The sequence below is a fragment of the Pyrus communis genome, chromosome 7, assembly GCF_041283825.1.
Source record: "Pyrus communis isolate YQ-2024b chromosome 7, ASM4128382v1, whole genome shotgun sequence".
NCBI lineage: Eukaryota > Viridiplantae > Streptophyta > Magnoliopsida > Rosales > Rosaceae > Pyrus > Pyrus communis.
Genome location: NC_142571.1, coordinates 23591203 through 23608901, shown reverse-complemented (window position 1 = coordinate 23608901; position 17699 = coordinate 23591203). Strand labels below are relative to the sequence as shown.

The following is a 17699-nucleotide window of genomic DNA, read 5'->3' as shown; positions in this document are numbered from 1 at the left end:
AACGAAATCTTTTCTCTTATAGTGAAACACTCATCTATTCAAATTCTGCTTGCGCTAGTGGCACAATTTGATCTTGAATTAGTTCAGTTGGACGTAAAAACTGCATTCCTACATGGAAATTTGTCTGAAGAGATTTGCATAATGCAACCTGAAAGGTATGAAGAAAAAGGAAAAGAAGGTTTAGTCTGCAAGCTCAACAAGTCACTATATGGTTTAAAACAATCACCCATGCAGTGGTATTTAAGGTTTGATAAGTTTATGAAGGATCAAGGCTACACTAGAAGCCATTATGACCATTGTGTGTACCACAAGAAATTAAGTGGGGGCAGGGAGTACATATGGAGATGAAAGATCTTGGGGAAGCAAGGAAGATTTTGGGGATGGAGATCACAAGAAACAGGAAGGAGGGATTGGTCTATTTATCACATAAATAGTACTTGGAAAAATTGCTGCATAAGTTTGGCATTAATGGGGAAACCAAACCTGTAAGTACACCTCTTGCTCCTCATTCTAAATTGAGCACTCAACTATGCCCTAAAAATGATGAAGAAAAAGCCAAGATGAAAGATGTTCCTTATTCCAGTTTGGTTGGAGGGTTGATGTATGCTATGGTATGCACTCGCCCCGATATTGCCCATGCAGTTGGAATTGTTAGTAGGCTTATGCATAATCCTGGAAAAATACATTGGGATGCTGCTAAATGGATACTGAGATATTTTCATGGAACAAGAAATACAGGAATTTTTTTTGAAAGGATTGATGGAGAAATTGATAAGTTCTTAATTGGTTATGTGGACTCTGATTTTGCTAGTGACTTAGACAAAAGAAGGTCTACGACATAGTATGTATTTACTATGGCAAAAGGTCATGTATGTTGGAGATCAATATTACAACCAACCGTTGCTTTATCAACTACAGAAGCTGAATATTTGGCGATGGCTGAGGCTATTAAGGAAGCTATTTGGACACTTGGATTGATAGAAGATTTGGGTGTAAATCAACACAAGTTGGATGTGTATTGAGATAGTTAAAGTGCCATTTACTTGGCAAAGTATTAGATACATCATGTAAGGACCAAACATATAGAAGTGAGATATCATTTTGTTCAAGAGGTTATAGCTGAAGGTGAAATTCTAGTCAAGAAGATTGCTACGGCTAATAATCATGCTGATATGTTAATGAAGATAGTTGGTGTATCAAAGTTCAAGCATTGCTTGGATTTGGTGCACGTTAGACAAGTTTGAAAACTTGATAATGGTGGAGCAATGGAAACAGATGAAGGTCTTTGATGTGGATTTCTTACCAAGGTGGAGATTGTTGGAACTGGTATGAAATCAGGTTTGTATTCCTAACTAAGATAGGAATCCAAGTTGTAATGGGTGTAGGAGACTTGGACGCAAGTTTCCAAGTGGTTTTTGGATTCCAACTTAGTTTAGGATTAGGTTTGTAGCCAGGTTATCTACTATATATATAGGTAAGCCTTAGCATTAGGATGTGTGAATTCTGAGAGACTTGAGAGTTTATGAGTTCTTTTGTAATTGCTTTATTGATTAATAAAGCAAGCTTCTGTTGTTCATATTTGTGTGATTGTTCTTGGTTTAATTATCTTGATCGTGTTCCAACAAAAGCTCCACTTGTAATTTTAAAACATTAAAATTAAAAAATAAATAAACAAAAAACTCTTTGAATATCCCATCCAGAAACCCGACAAAGTCTCTCTCTTTTTGTTAAAATTGCCATTAACACTTGCAAATTCTAAAAGATACCCAGAAGACAGATTGAAAGCAATTGATGTCCTAGCGAATCTTATCGAAGGAAGACGATGGCGAATCTAGTAGGAGAAAAATGACATTGCGGCTGGTGGGGCGACGACACTGGCAAGGTGGGTGGGTGTTGGTCTCCGTCGCCGGGTTTGGGTGATGGGTGGCAGTGGCTGTTTGGTCGAAAGGGAGGGGAAGGACGGTGTACTTCTCAATTCTCAGGGTTGGATTAGGTTGAATATTTAATTAACTTTTTTTTTTAATTTTTCAAAGACATTTAATAATAAAGTTAACTCTAGTTAGTTAGTGGGACATGTGGCAAGCTATTAAGAAGAGGTGAACATCTACCATAATTAATGGTGATTTGAGCAAAAATGGTCTCGAACCGAATACAACAAACTAGCAGATTACATACATTATATACTCTTCTAAAAGCCGGCGGATGAGTATTGTTATTAACAGTGCCCATCCGGCCCTTATTCTCTTCATGTTTTTTTAGGCTTTAGTGGGGTTGTATGGTGAATTGGCCACTTTGCCCCTCTCCCATTTTTTTTCCCATGCGTGTGTGTTGTGTTTTCTAAGGGAGATGCTGGAAGCATCTTCCACTTTTCACTTTACTCTTCAATTCTTCTCTTTGTCTTTCCGTTTCTCTCTATTTCTCTGTCTGTCTTTCGGTTTTGATTCCGATTGGATCGTGTGGAAGGGTGTTTGGCCTGTTTTTCTCGCTGTTTTCCGCGGTTTAGGTGTGTTTGTTCATGGATTGCTTTATTTCCGTTTCTCTCTTTTGCTTTATTTTCCTCTCAGCATAAAATTAGTTTTCATGTCCTTAAACGCTAATCTTTCTCCTCTATCTTTAAAATCCATCTGAAAAAATGTATAATGGGTATTGTTTCTCTTTGCAGGTTACTCGGAGAAGTCTGTGAAGGGTCAATAGGACAAGGTGGATCAAAGTGCAAAAGATACAGGGCCTGCCTCTCTATGCATTTCCAATCTTCCAAAAATCGTGTTCGTGGAGACGATTTGAGATGGATTTGAAGCTCGTCTACAGAGATTTGATTCAAATTGGTAGATTTGGGTAAGAAACCAAGGAACCCTAATATTTTCTTTTGATTTTAAGAGAATTATCATAAAATCCCTCCGAAGTGTTTGTGATTCCAAATCTCATGAACTTTTCTTAAACTCATCCCTTTCCCATGTAGCAAATCACAGCTCTAAAATATTCCAATTAATTAATTAATTAGCATAAGCTTTTTTTAGAGTACTATTTCCATATTTGTTTGGTTGCAATGGATTTGAAGTTTCCTGGGCTTGGATTCTTGTAGTATTCCCTATTGTTCGCTGCTAAACAACTGCCTTCCTCAACATTCGAGCTTTGCATGCAAAAATTTGTTTCATGTTGTTTGGATCCAAATTTACACCATCGGCCCGTGTAATCAAGGCCATAACTTCACACTGTCATATGAAGAAATTAAGATAATTTTATTGTTAAGAGATAATATTATGATTTTTAATCATAATGATTGTTTTTTAATAGTGAATTATCTTGGTTTTTCTCTTGTTCCAGGATGCAAATAATATCTCTAACCTACAATTCAAATTAATTGGAGATATTCGGCATATGGCAGTGCATCTACTACTGGATTAATTTCATGCAATTAATCTTTGCATGGGATAAAGGTGAAATTATGAGATGGTGATGTGATTAGGATGACATCTAAACAAAAGAAAAGGCTTCAGCCTATGGGCGCATTGGAAAGAGTCCATTGGCACGAGGATAGTGACACGGTGATCTCTTGACCATGGATCACATAATGATAGGATAAAGCCATCATTGTTTGGTTAGATGTGGTCAATTAAAAAGAGATAATGGTAGGGATTCGGATGCATGCATTGGTAAAGATTATGAAGAAGCCTAGATAGGCTTGGTTTCTGATGTGATGTGATAAGCCTAATTTTTATTAAATTTAAAAAGTCAAGGAATAAATCCCACGGATCAGTTTGAAGGATATGCCTTTGCTTTTGATGCAGATCAAGTTTAGTTCCGCAAATTAGAATTGCAATTGGACTCTACAAAACTATCTGGTTGCGCCACACAACATTTGCCTATAAATACAGAGTCGCAGGCAACATGTGAAAGGTCTCCAATTCAACACACAAATTGCCCTGCGCAAACCTCTCAAACATCTTGAGATTTTCATTTTCTTTTTTCGCCAACACACCTTCAGTTTGGATAAACAACACTGTGAAGACAACTGGTGACATCTTCAGTTTGGATAAACAACACTGTTTCTCGGCCGACTGATTACCTATCCAAGTCTCAGTCAAGAAGGAATTTCGAATCCTTATTGGCAGAGTTCATCTCATTAGCCTTCTTGGCGAAGTGAGGTGTTACAGGTTACTACATTCGGTACATTGAAAGCCGAATTTGATTGAACTTCGCAGAACTAGCAGCCTTGTCTTCAGGCTCTAGAACCTGAAGGCCGAGACGTGTTCATTCCTTGGCAACAGTCGCAAGATCAAGAAGTCAGCAGCGTCCCAACGCGACATCAACACATTTTACTCTTCGGCCGAGCTCGGCCGACGAGTTGGCATGCTCTGCACACAACCGAATGACGTAGTTAGCTTATTAATTACTCGGCCTGCGCGCCACGTAGGTTTGGTAATTTTTAAGGTCAACACATGTATAAACAAATTTTTAAAATCAGGAAGTGTTGGGACTTTCTCGCTTCGATCGGTATGTTAAATAGCTTTGTCCAAGTTTGTATGAATAATTAGTGAATAATTTGTTGTTTTAGGTTTTTTTATTTGGATTTTTTGTGTGGGATTTGTTAGAATGTTTTGTTTCTTATTGTTCGTTTTTTTTTTTCCTTGGATTATTATTTTGATTTTGTGCATTTTTAGGTTAGTTGGTTGTGGGTTGTGATGTTTGTTTACAAATTTTTGAGTAATTTTTATTTTTGCGTACGATGTTTGTTTATAATGTTTTGGGTAATTTTAATTTCTTCGTTCTTTCTGATTCTGGAGGACCTATTTGTGAATTTTATCTTAATTGAATAATTTTTATCTGGGTTCACATTTACATCTGTGATTGTTGTTTACGTGGCGGAAAAATAGGATGGCTTTATATATTTTTTTATGAGACTTAATTTTTTTGTTTTGAATTTGAGTTCCTGCAAGAATGTCACTTAGTGTTTTGATTGTTTCATTTATACAGATGATGGAGGAGTGGAAGAGATTGGGAGGCAGATGAGTAAGACTTCTGATGGTTTCACAGAAATGAATGGTCTCTCACATCTTGAACCAAATTACTCCGAGTTTGACATGTATGTATGATTCCAGTTTTTCGAGGAACTATGCTTTCCATATCCATTAAAATATTATGTATGATTCCAGTCTTTAATGATTTCATATCAATCAAAATGTGTGTTGATTTGATTAGCAATTCAAGAAATGGATCCTCTCTTTTTCTCTCTTCCGCTCAGTCTCTATAGTCATATGTTATTTCAGAAATTTGGCAATCGGGACTTGCATTTGATTTTGATGAAGACCCACTATACCCTGCAGCAGAGCTCGGTACCAGTTTTGGATTAGTCTCAATTGCCCAATACACATAATTTGCTTCAATTTGTTCATCATTTTCCGGATTTTTGTGCAATTATTTGGAAACCTAAATGATTCGAAATTCAAATGTATGTGTAAATTGATAAATGTCGGTGTGGACACCCAATTAGTTGGAGGCTTTCAGATTTCTAAAGGCTAAAGCATCTTTCTTTTTCGAAATTGGGCCGTCTTAATTCGTAATTGAGCATAATTTAAAACTGGACCAAAACCAAGATTAATTTATCTTCGTGCATGGTACTCTTCCCCATGAATTTGCAGACGAAAAACGAGACCAAATTCAGTGAAGTATGGAGAGAATTTCAAATTTTCTCTTATTTCCAATATGGATGAGAGAATGAGAGCTCTCTGTTTTTGTCTCAATTATCAGACCAGACAAAGAAGAAGAATGAAGTGAGGTAAAGTCAAAAGTGGGACATTAATCTGTGGGAATGATCCATGTGGTTTCACCAATGAGCTCACATCCTTGGATGGCAAGAGGACTCAATAGAACTCAATATATAACTCAAAATCCAGTAAGCTCTTGAACGTATACTACTTGAAATCAATTAAAATCTTAGGATTAAAATACTCATGGAATTACCGTCTATGATATCATTTTCCATTTCATTGAAATATGGCGAAGATTGTCCATGCTCATTGCTCCTCTCCTCTGTACGCACGCTCCTTTTTTTTATTCTTACCATTTTTTTCTCTTTGAATTGTAATATTTTGTATGTCTTTTATAAATGCTTTCAACTTGGAATTTTAACAAGGAGAACTTGACCCCAATTGGCTCCAATCGACTCTTCCAAGTGACAAGAAGGATCTGATTATTGGGATTTCTTAGTAGGTAATAATGTTTTAATCTTAATCTATGATTGTGTTGAAGTAAAATATTGGATTTTATTAATGGGTTTTGGATTTTGATTTTGACCCAATCCACACATTGATACATAAAATCGAGCTGAATGAGAATATATGCTTTGATTGCACTTTTTAATGGCATACAATTGTACCTTTATGTTTGTAGATTACAATTTTTTCGTTTCACAGTAGGCTTATATCTTCTACACTCTTGTGCAAGAATATCAGATTGTAATATTGTATATATATTTTGACTTCACATTTGTTCGTTTGATTTCAGTAGTTTTATGGGTGATACGATTACGAAGGTACTGTAGGAAGTTACAGAATTTCATGAGAACTTTTAAGGTTCTCTCTCACTTTTTACTTGAATGTTGATCGGGCTTTAAGTATTGTTACTTAGTTATTTTACTTTGTTCTTTTTCTCAATCAAATTTTTTCACTGGAAAATTCATTTTATATTCATCAATAAATAAAAATAAGTTAATGTCAATGATGTGTCTTTCTATCTGTACGCTATCTCACTTAGTTTGGGGTTAACTAATAATTAGGACTCATAAGAAATTTATAATCCACTCATGGGAAAAGTTTTTCCTGCACTAATCACTACTATAGTTTTAACATCTAATTAGATTGGGAAGTCATTCAAAAATTCAGAACAGAAGTTCATTGTAATCTCTGTCTCTGTCTCTGTCTCTATCTCTCTCTCTCTCTCTGTCTCTCTCTCTCTCTCTCTCCCTCCCTCCCTCCCTCCTATTGCATTTAATTTTGGGTTTCCCATGTTTCTCTTTCTGTTGATCTAATTTGGGGTGAATTTGTTGAATTTTGGTTGAATTGGAATGTGGGTTTAATTGTGTTGAGTTTTTATTTAACTTTTGGAGTTAGTGGATTCACAATTAAGAAATAGTAATTGGTTGTAGTTAATCATATAAAAATTGTGTATGATTTTCATATTGCATGTGAGATGTTAAAATACAATAATTTTATTCTTAGTCTTGCTGTTAAAAGTTGTTTCTTTGGTGTATTTACACCCTTTTTTGTTGTGGATCAGCAGGTCCAGTTCAAGATATAGATAAAAGAATACAAGCTCTTACAAAAAAAGGTAAATTTATTAACCCTTTTGGCAGGTTAGGAATATGTACCCCTTTCCTTGCTTCGGTATGACTATAACAATTCTTTGGCAGGTTAGGAATATGTACCCCTTTCCTTGGGGTTTTCAGTGGTGTTTTTAATAGAATAACAGATTTGAGTGATGAGTTTTTTCAGTGGTGTTAATTTTTTAACAATTTCTGATGCTACTTGTAAAATTTAGTCAGAATTTTTATTAACAACTATTATATTGTTTTTTATTCCAATTCGTAATTACTTCTTTTGTTAAATTTAAGCTTGATTATTTTAGTAAATTTTTATACCTTATATCCAAATACATATACAATACTGTGTATGTATAGTTTTCATAATGTTGCTGAGCATTTTGATAGCATTTTTTGTGTAGAGTGAAGAATGTACTGTTCACAAAGGCAAAACAGGGAACTACTACTAGTTCATATGGGAAGAAGAGGTTAGTTTAATTGTAATTATTTTTTTTTATTTGATTAAATTTGAAGTTGGTTGGCTTGCATCTAATTTGATTGTTTGCTTGCACAGGTTGAAGTCACTAGTTTTATTAATGCTGGTGACCGAAATCAATCCAAGTTAATGTTAAAACGATATCATTATTTTTGTTATGGTGAGGACTGAGAACTGAGAACTTTTTTCTTTATATCTTTCTCAATTTTTAAATTAAGAAATTTTCTTTTTAATACCTCTTTTGTGATCATTTACTGAGAATTTGTTAATTGTTTTAATATGTATGAGGTAGGATTTCTTTGTTCATTTCTCATCTTTGGAGATTGCTGGATTTCAACATTCATTTCTCATCTTTAGGGATTGCTGGATTAAATATTATCGAATAGCTTATGAATTTTTTATATTAAGTGCGTTAATATGTTCTTACTTAAAACAACTCTTGCTTATATTGTTTATTTTAGATCATTATCAACTTTCTCCTGTCCATTCTGCTGCACAAAGAACGTTGAATCTTCCTTTTGAACAGATGTTATTTTCGCACCTCTAATCTACATGTATCGAACAATGTTTCTCTTATTTTTTTGGTATGTAAATAACTCTCTCTAATCTAGGTTAGACAATATTTTTTGCATGTACTAGCCTAGCAATTCTCATATTTTGTATCTAAATGCTGGTCCTGATCTGTTATCTAGGTTGAATAATATTTTTTGCATGAACATAGGCCGGCATTTTCTAATGCTCTCTGTCTAAATGCTGGCAAAAATTGTATAATCTAGGTTGACTAATATTTTATGCATGTACTTAGTCTAGCATTTTCAAATCTTTTGTGTACAAATGATGGTCCCAGTTGAAAATTGGGTGAAGATAATGAACCGCAGTGAATGATTACAGTGTTTTGTATATCTAAATTTATCTTCTTGTTTTCTTCAACTATCTCTGCATTTTTCAGGCATAGTGATCAACACAATTTTTAATCTCGCAGCAACACACGGGCAGCATTGCCTAGTATAGCACTAACATGACTCAAACCGAATACAACAAACTAACAGATTACATACACATAGCACTAACATGATTGGCTAATCTATATTAGAGGACTAACTAAATGTCATGAATTCGCTTCCGCTTTACTTTTTGACCTGTGCTCATATCTGATTTGTGATCATGAAAATAATGTTCATAAGCATCAATTTGCTCTCCAAATCTAAAGCGGATACCCTCCATATCTTCAGCCATGATAACAAGGGCTTCAACATCACTAAACGCCTTAGCATACTCCCCATTTGACCGAGATCCATATAGAAGAAGATCTTGTCCACATAATTCTCCTGCACCTCGTTGTGAATTACTACAAGAACCATCTGAATTTCTGTTTTCAATGTCTACAAGTCCATCCACAATGAAGACCATCACTTCGAGTGGTTTACCCCCTTCAATAATGATATGATTCTTCAGAAATTTTTTGGGTTCAAGATGCTGACAGATTTCTCTCAACACAATTTCATCCAGCCCACTAAACACTTGTGATTAGTACATAAGATGCATTTCAATGTGCATCGAGTGTAAATGAGAAATGGGATTTTACTTATTAATAGTAAGAAATGTAAATAAGATGGAGCTAGCTATATAATTAAGATTGTATCAATATTATTATATAGCCTATATAGGTGTGGATCAAACTTAACTAATTTTTTACGATTTTCAAATTTTGGATTGGTTTTGGTTTTTAGTTTTCACTTTTTGGGAAACTGGGTACCAAACAAAAATGAAAACTAAAAAATAAAATGTGATTATAAAACAACCCCTAAAGTTTGCAAAAGCATCTTCAATGTAAATATGCAAATTTGAGATGTCAAAGTCACATTTACATTCCATTTTACATTCTCGAAAAATATAATATTAGTCATATTTCAATGAGAGAGATAATTTTGAGATCTAGTTTAGTTTTATCTTTTTGACTGGTAGTGTTCATCTCTAAAAGATGTAAAAAAGATTTTTTTTTTTTAAATGCAAAATTTGCATATTAACATTTTTCGGCCACAATACGTATTTTAGATCCGTTCAATAGAGTTTTCTGGCAAACCAAAATGTAAAATGTCAATTTTAAAACATTTTGCATTTCCCATCAAAGATGCTTTGAATAAATCTTATCTCACATATGGCAAAGCTACTGCTTAAACTAAGTCCAAGGCTTGGATCGAGGAAACTTACTTGCTTGAGTTTAGTCAAAGGCGTATAAAAAAATGTACGCCCTTGAAAATCCGAGAGACGAATGTGGAGAACATCATCCAAATTAACATCCATGTTCGATTCAATTACTTTTTGTACGTTGCAACTTCATCTCCTTATGCGACCTTGTCGGAATGCCATTTGTAAGTAACAACTCTATTTCTCGACGGAGCTGTTCTGTCTTTCGTTTCTCTTGCAACTTGTGGATATGCTCTTCAAATCTAGAGCGTACATTCTCTATTTCTTCAGCCATGATAACTAGGGCTTCAACATCACCAAACGCCTTAGCATACTCCCCATTTGACCGAGATCCATATAGAAGAAGATCTTGTCCATATAATTCTCCTGCACCTCGTTGCGAATTATTACAAGAACCATTTGAATTTCTCTTTTCAATGTCTACATGTCCATCCACAATGAAGACCATCGCTTTGAGTGGTTTACCATCTTCAATAATGATATCATTCTTCTTAAATTTCTTAGGCTTAAGATGCTGATAGATTTCTTTCAACATAATTTCATCTAGCCCACTAAACACCTGTGATTAGTACATAAGATGCATTTCAATGTGCATCGAGTGTAAATAAGAAATGGGATTTCACTTATTAATAGTAAGAAATGTAAATAAGATGGAGTTAGCTATATAATTAAGATTGTATCAATAATATTATATAGCCTATATAGGTGTGGATCAAACTTAACTAATTTTTTGCAATTTTCAAATTTTGGCTTGGTTTTGGTTTTTAGTTTTCACTTTATGGGAAATTGAGTACCAAACAATAATGAACACTAAAAAAATAAAATGTGATTATAAAACAGCCCCTAAACTTTGCAAAAGCATCTTTAATGGAGATATGCAAATTTGAGATGTAAAAGTCACATTTACATTCTCAAAAAATATAATATTAATCATATTTCAATGAGAGAAATAATTTTGAGATCTAGTTTAGTTTTATCTTTTTGACTGGTAGTGTTCATCTCTAAAATATGTAAAAAAGATAAATAAATAAAAAATGTAAATTTGCATATTGACCTTTTTTAGCCAAAATGCGTATTTTACATCCGTTCAATAGAATTTTCTGGCAAACCAAAATGTAAAATGTCAATTTTAAAACTTTTGCATTGTTTACCAAAATAAAAAAATAAAAATAAAAGCATTTTGCAGTTCCCATCAAAGATGCTTTGAATAAATCTTGTCACATATGGCAAAGCTACAGCTTAAACTAAGGCCAAGGCTTGGATCGAGGAAACTTACTTGCTTGAGCTTAGTCACAGGCGTACATTTTTTTATACGGCTTTGGAACGCCGAGCGAAGAATGGGGATAACATCATCCAAATTAACATCCATGTTCCCTTCAATCGCTTGTTGTACCTTTTCACTGACCTGCGACTTCATCTCCTTATGCGACTTTGTCGGAATGCCATTTTTAAATAACCACAACTGTATTTCTCGACCAATCTGTTCCATCTTTTCTGTCACTCGCAACTTGCGGTTACGCTCCTCTCTTTTTGCATTCTCAAATTGCATATACATCTATCCACAGCAACCAAACCAACACATAGATGGTCAGTTCATTACTTCACAGCTCGCGTTTTACGTGATTAATTAACAGTTAGTTATTTATCAATCCTAATTAAAATTTAAAACTAACCAACGATCCATGTAATTAAGAAAAAAGACAAAATTATAACATTAAAGATTCGGCACAAACCTGCAAATTTCCAATGAGATATAAAAACAGGAGCAAACCAATTATAGAAATAGAAGTCGTAAAAAGGTTTTCCCATCCATTTATACTGGGTTCAAGGTTTGAACCGAGGGAACTGCAAAAATGAAATGAAGTTATAAATTAATTTTTAATTTATTCTAAGTAAGAAAGTCTGCAACCATTTTTCTAGCATGGGAATTCCGGAAGATAAAGAAACATGGTAATATATATAGATATAGTAATTAAAAGCAATTCATGAAGATCCTCTTGGAATTACGAAACATATGAGTTGCATTACAAAAAGAGCTCATTAAGCAAAACATATGAGCACCACATCCCCACATGTAAGACTTTCGTCAAAACTTGTGTATTTTTTGTTTTTTGTTTTTTTTTTTTTGTGGTGCCACGGTTCTGCTTTATATATATGCCTAAACAAACAAGAGAAAATGTTCCAACCTCAAATTTCGTAAGCCCCACCAGAAACAGTTTGAGAACTTTTGAAAATAATTGGTTGATCCTGTTATGCCGGATTCAAGAACACTAGTAAAAATGCCAAGATCAAACATTTTTGCGTCTGACGGATTTATAGGGCATAACTCATTTAGAATTTTGATCTTTCTAAATGTGCGATGGTCATGACAATCAAAACTACTTCTCTCACATCCATCTTCTTTTTGACATGCAGAATGCCAACAATCTATCATTCGTTGAATAGCAAAAAAGTACCATACGGCTCCGAATACCTAAATAATCAACAAGTTAATTAATTAGATCAAACTGTAGAAAAGATTTAAAAAATATATATATTCACAAAAATTAAATGCAACTTCACTTAAAGTAACAAATTAAATAACGTCTACAGGTCTTAAAAAAAGTAGTATTAATAAAGTTTACTAGATCGGATGAAAAAAATTATTTGTGTAACACTTGCTAACCACTTATTTGATAGAAGTATGTAGATTCCACTTATGTATGCGACATCCACGTATATTAGAAAAGTGGTCAAACAATATAAAATAAACAACAGACAAATTCACAACTGTTTTCCAACTGGGATTCATCTTCCCATTTAAGCAGATCCCATTAATGAATGAACAAGAACCTAAATGTTAATTTATTTAAGCAAACTTTGATAAAACTTTTAGGAGTTCAGTTAATAAAACTTTTAGGAGTTTAATATATAGTGAGACTTACATGACTGGCAATGATGTACATAGAGAAATTCAGTATAGCTTTAATCCATATGGGAGTCTGCTCAATCCCGTCTTTAGGAATCTTTTTCAGTTCACTGCATGAGAGGTAGATTCGAAGAACCCGTGGCACATATTGTAACAGAGTAAAAAGGTTCATGATAAACATCCTTGTAGTCAAAGATCTCAAGTCCCTCATATTTGAAAAGAATATGAGAATTACTACCTGGATAACGTACATTGATTACAAACACTCAAATCTAATTATCATCAATAATAAACTTGTAAATCAATAATTAAGATATTAAGCATATTGAGCCGTTTTAATTTCATATATATACCAAGTTGTGTTATGAATATTCTTAATTGTGGTTGTGTAAATGCATTCAACAATCTCTCTGGTCTCTCTCTTTGGCGTACCCTCTTTTGGTCCGCTTAAGGCCAGTCACGACCCAACCTTATTCTACACTTCAGTTGATACCTAGATACGAGCCTGGCATCTCGCATATCCACGTCTTTGGTTGTGCGGTCTATGTGTCGATTGCGCCGTCTATACCTACCAAAATGTGTCCTAAGAGAATAATGTGAATCTATGTTAGTCATGATTCTCCTTCAATTGTTCTTTACTTAAAGTCTTTGACAGACGATCTGTGTCTAGTGGCAAATTTTGAGTAGATGGTAGTGCCACGTAGCTATGTCTAGTGGCAAGTTAAGCCTTACATAAGTTTTTCTTTCAAGTGCCACTCTTATGAAACAGTTTCTCTCACCTTTCTCTTCTTTTGAATGCCCATCATCTTTAATTCAGGCTCCAACTTGGAATGTTACCATTTGGAATTAACTTGAAGATTTGATTTTTTTTTTTTTTGGTCAAACAATAGATTTGTCATATTAGATAGTCGACCGGGTTTGAACGCACGCCGGGTGCAAGGGCGACACTTTTCTCCACCACTGTGGTAGAGGGCCACTTGCTAAAGATTTGATTTGTTAGAAATGCCAAATTTCAAAGATTGGACTGGGTTTTATCACAAATGGTCCATGAAATTGACTCTCACTATCAAGATGGTCCTTGAAATTAAAAATCAATCAATGTAGTCCATGAAAATAGGTGTTGCAAATCAATGTGGTTCTTCCGTCACAATTCTGTTTAAATTTTCATTAAGTGCTGATGTAGCACATAAATGGGCCCCACAAGATTTACGGATTTTTATTACAAATGATCCCTGAAATTGACCCATATCATCAAGATGATCCCTGAAATTGACCCACACCATCAATATGGTCCTTGAAATTGAAAATCAATCAATGCAGTCAATGAAAATAGATGTCACAAATCAATATAATCCTTCCACCACAATTCTGTAAAAAAAATTTGTTATGTGCTGATATGGGTTTAATAATTAATTTAAAAAGTTGTCTAAATACCTTTTTGCACAATGGAATTTTCTTTTTCTTATAGTAGGACCTACTATGAAGATAGCTCCCTTCCATAAATTCTCAAAGGTACAAGACTTAACCAAGGCCTAAGAGGGGGTGTGGAAATAGTTTTCAACCAACAATGGAGGCATCTCGGTTATAACCTCATTATCTCAAGGCAAACCTTGTCATTCTTTGCATCACTAAACCACCAAGGAAGCGCCAAACAAGCTCTCTAAAATTAAGGTTGTGAAGATGTTGATCGCCTAAATGTTAACAATGATGTCCCAAAATTCATTGCCAATGGGCCAAGCAGTCACCAAATGTGATCTCGATCCAAATTCAATTCGGTAAAGGGTGTCGAAGTGTGTAAAGATGAGTGTATTGAGATTTTTTTTTTTTAAGAGAACAGAGAGTGAAGGCGGTATGTAAATGTGAACTGGGATCGGAGGTGATTGCAGGACTGGATTTTTGGTTGACAATTTTTTTATTAACTATTAAATTATTAAGCCTATTTGTAATTTTTTTTTTAAATTTAATTAGACTTGTGTCATTCATTTATGTGTCACATCAGTACATAACAGAATTTTTGACAGAATTGTGACAGAATGACTACATTGATTTGAGACACCTACTTAAGGGGCTACATTTATCAATTTTCAATTTCAGAGACCATTTTGATGTCGCGGGTCAATTTGAGGGACCATTTTGATGTCATGAGTCAATTTCAAATCCCATTTGTGAGGGAAAAAAAAATTTAAAAAAAAGGACTTATGGGGCTCATTTATGTACCATAACAGCACTTAACTGGTTTTTTTTTTTTTAACATAATTGTGACGGAAGGATCACGTTGATTTACGACACCTATTTTCAGATACTACATTGATTGATTTTCAATTTTAAGGACTATCTTGATGGTGAATGTCAATTTCAAGGACCATTTGTGATAAAAACCTTTTTTTGTTTTGCATATTGAATTTCTAGAGTTATTGTGTAAATTAACCTGATTTGTACATTTGGTTTGGTAGTGAACTCTAATTTTTTGTTTGTCCTAGTTCCTTAACGGTTATGATTTATGGGTCTTATTACAAAGCATAAGTTTAAAAATATAATGACTTTTTAGTCAGTAAATGGACTTACATCTAATTATATCTAGAATAAAAGTGTTTTTGAGAGAAGCATGACTGGCTATATATCCTAACATGGAGAAAATAATTTCTCATGCTTTAATAATGAAAAAAAGATGGTAACATGGAAACCCCGCCGCAAGTAAACAAATAGAGAGATTGGGAAATCAATTAACTCCAACATGAGGGGAGGGGGATTCGCATAGTTACCTGTGGAAGGGGGAGAATGGCTAAAATGTCGATTAAGATGTTCCATATCGTTGGCACACAAGATCTCCGGGTAAGTAATGAACGTAGAAACCTGCTTGGTTGCTTGATAAAACCCGAATAGTTCTCAAATCCATAAATCCGAAAGATAATGTCCAATATATAGAAAAGATCGGTGACTGATCTTAAAATTACGGCGGCTATCTCCAACTTCCGATCCAAAAACAGGCACTTTACATCATCTTTGATTATTGGAACGTAAAGGAATAATGGATCCACTAAAACACCACACAAACATGATGCTACAAATATCTTTTCCCAGTACTTTTTAAGGAAAGACTCCTTTTTAGGAATCTCGTCCACCTTCTCTGAGAATATGTTCCATTCATGGTTGTCTTCAGATTCTTCCTTCATGTCCTTGGAACTTGAATCAGGATTATTACTGGACAAAACACAAGGAAATATAAATAAATATGCTTAAACATATATATATATATATATATATATATTAATGTGTCTATCAGATAGCAGCTTTTATGTAATTAAATATGCTTAAACATGTGAAATTGGCCTATTGGATATTTAGATTTTTCATTGTTGGAATAATTACATGTTTAGATACAAAGTTTATTCAGCCCTGGTGATTTCTGAATACAATTCACATGTCAGACTCCAGAGATTTAAAAAACATCTAACCTTGTAACTTTCTCTTTCTGGTTCTGCATGTCTAAAGCTATTTCGGAGTTAGCTTTCTCTTTCGGGTTCTGCATGTCCATAGCTCAAACCTTTTTCCGTTTTTTGGGCAGAAACTGAATCTTGCAGCTACAACTCTGGAAATTTGCAAGTTCCCTTTGAAACCAAAAATTGAGATCTCAAATTTGTAGAACCCAATTGACGTTTAAGTAGAGAAGTTCTGCACGGTTTATATAATTCATTGACTTCAAATTTTATTTATTTTCTATTTCATTATCGCAAGTTAGTTTTAATTATAAATTATATGACTAGATAGCGAAAAAAAAAAAAAAATTATATACATGGACTTGGTGTTGTTGAGAATTGATTACCCAAATTTTTTTTTTCCTAAATTCATGGGCCAAGATCTGCTGTCCCCGGAATGGGTGTCTCCTTCCATGTTTCCTAGCTAATATTGCTACACGTGTCTTTACACCATCAGAGCATTCACACCGTTAAATCCTATATAAAAGTATAATTAAAAAAATAAAAAAAATAGAAAAGAAAAAGAAGAGATTAATTTCATAAAAGTCCTGCCTAGTAAAATGTAAACCCATTAATTTGATCGAGTAGTATCCTCCTTATATCTTCAGTCCGCGACGGTCTCGTCTTGATCCAAGCACTAGTTCCTGTGTTCTTCCTCAAAAGTGTTTCAATTTGCTTTTTAAGCATGTCTGCAAATCCTAACTCTCATGTTCTTATAAACTCAAATTCTTCAATTTTGAGAAGTTGGAACCTGTAAGTTTAGATTGAATCCAATAATTTGTCAAGAATGAATTTTATCTGCATCCGTTCACACCCAATCTCTAGAAATCTCTCGTTTGGGCCTTTCGGACAAATGGTGACCAAAGATAGAGAAGCTCGCAAGAGATTCAGAGCATAACACCCCGTATCAAGTCCGGCGATAGCTGACTTCTATGACGTTGCTAAAGCAATCGAGTCCAGGCTGTGTAATGAGACATGGAAAGGAGGTTCATTTTTTGGTAGTACGGCTGCGGTGGCGGCGGCAGACCGGAAAGACAGGGAGAGGAGATTGCTCGCTGAGATCAAGACGAGCGGCGGCGGAGGACTGAAGAAATAAGGAGGAAAACGACAGGGTGAAATTTAATGCCTTCAGACTTTTAAAGGCAGAAGGACTTTATCAAATTAATCTTCTATTTTATTTTTAATTATACTTTGATATAGTATTTAACGGAGTGAATACTCTGGACCTCTGGTTTCTGTAAAGACATGTGTAGTAATATTAGTTACGAGACATTCACTTCGGGACATTCACTTCGGGACAGCAAATCCTTGGGC

General features: G+C 34.4%; 1 protein-coding gene, 1 long non-coding RNA gene and 1 pseudogene across 6 annotated transcripts; 1 reads left to right on the top strand and 2 right to left on the bottom strand.

Annotated features, from left to right (window-relative positions):
- The first annotated feature begins 2197 nt into the window (after positions 1-2197).
- Positions 2198-5468, top strand: LOC137733568 (uncharacterized). 3 transcript variants are annotated; one of them, XR_011068497.2, is made up of 5 exons: positions 2198-2503; positions 2663-2835; positions 3325-4494; positions 4975-5083; positions 5268-5468. It is a non-coding gene; the product is annotated as an uncharacterized LOC137733568 (long non-coding RNA). The 3 variants fall into 3 exon arrangements; XR_015964060.1 differs by having other exon boundaries at positions 2200-2503; positions 3789-4494; XR_011068498.2 differs by lacking the exon at positions 3325-4494 and having other exon boundaries at positions 2221-2503.
- A 3292-nt stretch (positions 5469-8760) lies between these two features.
- LOC137733567 (cyclic nucleotide-gated ion channel 1) lies at positions 8761-17494 on the bottom strand. Of its 3 annotated transcripts, none has more exons than XR_015964059.1 (8): positions 16365-17494; positions 15672-16110; positions 12926-13147; positions 12188-12474; positions 11735-11846; positions 11278-11556; positions 10005-10560; positions 8761-9306 (listed from the first exon to the last, which is right to left on the bottom strand). XR_015964059.1 is itself a non-coding variant. In XM_088696617.1 (7 exons), exons 1-7 carry the CDS (start codon positions 16442-16444, stop codon positions 10105-10107), a joined length of 1875 nt encoding a protein of 624 aa, XP_088552743.1. In that variant the 5' UTR covers positions 16445-17494; the 3' UTR covers positions 8761-10104. The 3 variants fall into 3 exon arrangements, 1 of the variants encoding a protein (XP_088552743.1); XR_011068496.2 differs by having other exon boundaries at positions 8761-9223; XM_088696617.1 differs by having other exon boundaries at positions 8761-10560.
- LOC137735779 (U4 spliceosomal RNA) lies at positions 14391-14520 on the bottom strand (annotated as a pseudogene).
- Positions 17495-17699: the final 205 nt, after the last annotated feature.

Bases quoted from the DNA above. Each gene is read 5' to 3' on its own strand.
- LOC137733567 (XM_088696617.1), bottom strand. From the start codon at position 16,444: ATGGACATGCAGAACCCGAAAGAGAAAGCTAACTCCGAAATAGCTTTA. The intron at 13,148-15,671 runs GTAACTATGCGA...TACGTTATCCAG, and splicing joins CCATTCTCCCCCTTCCACAG to GTAGTAATTCTCATATTCTT. The intron at 11,557-11,734 runs GTTTGTGCCGAA...TGCTGTGGATAG, and splicing joins ATCTCATTGGAAATTTGCAG to ATGTATATGCAATTTGAGAA.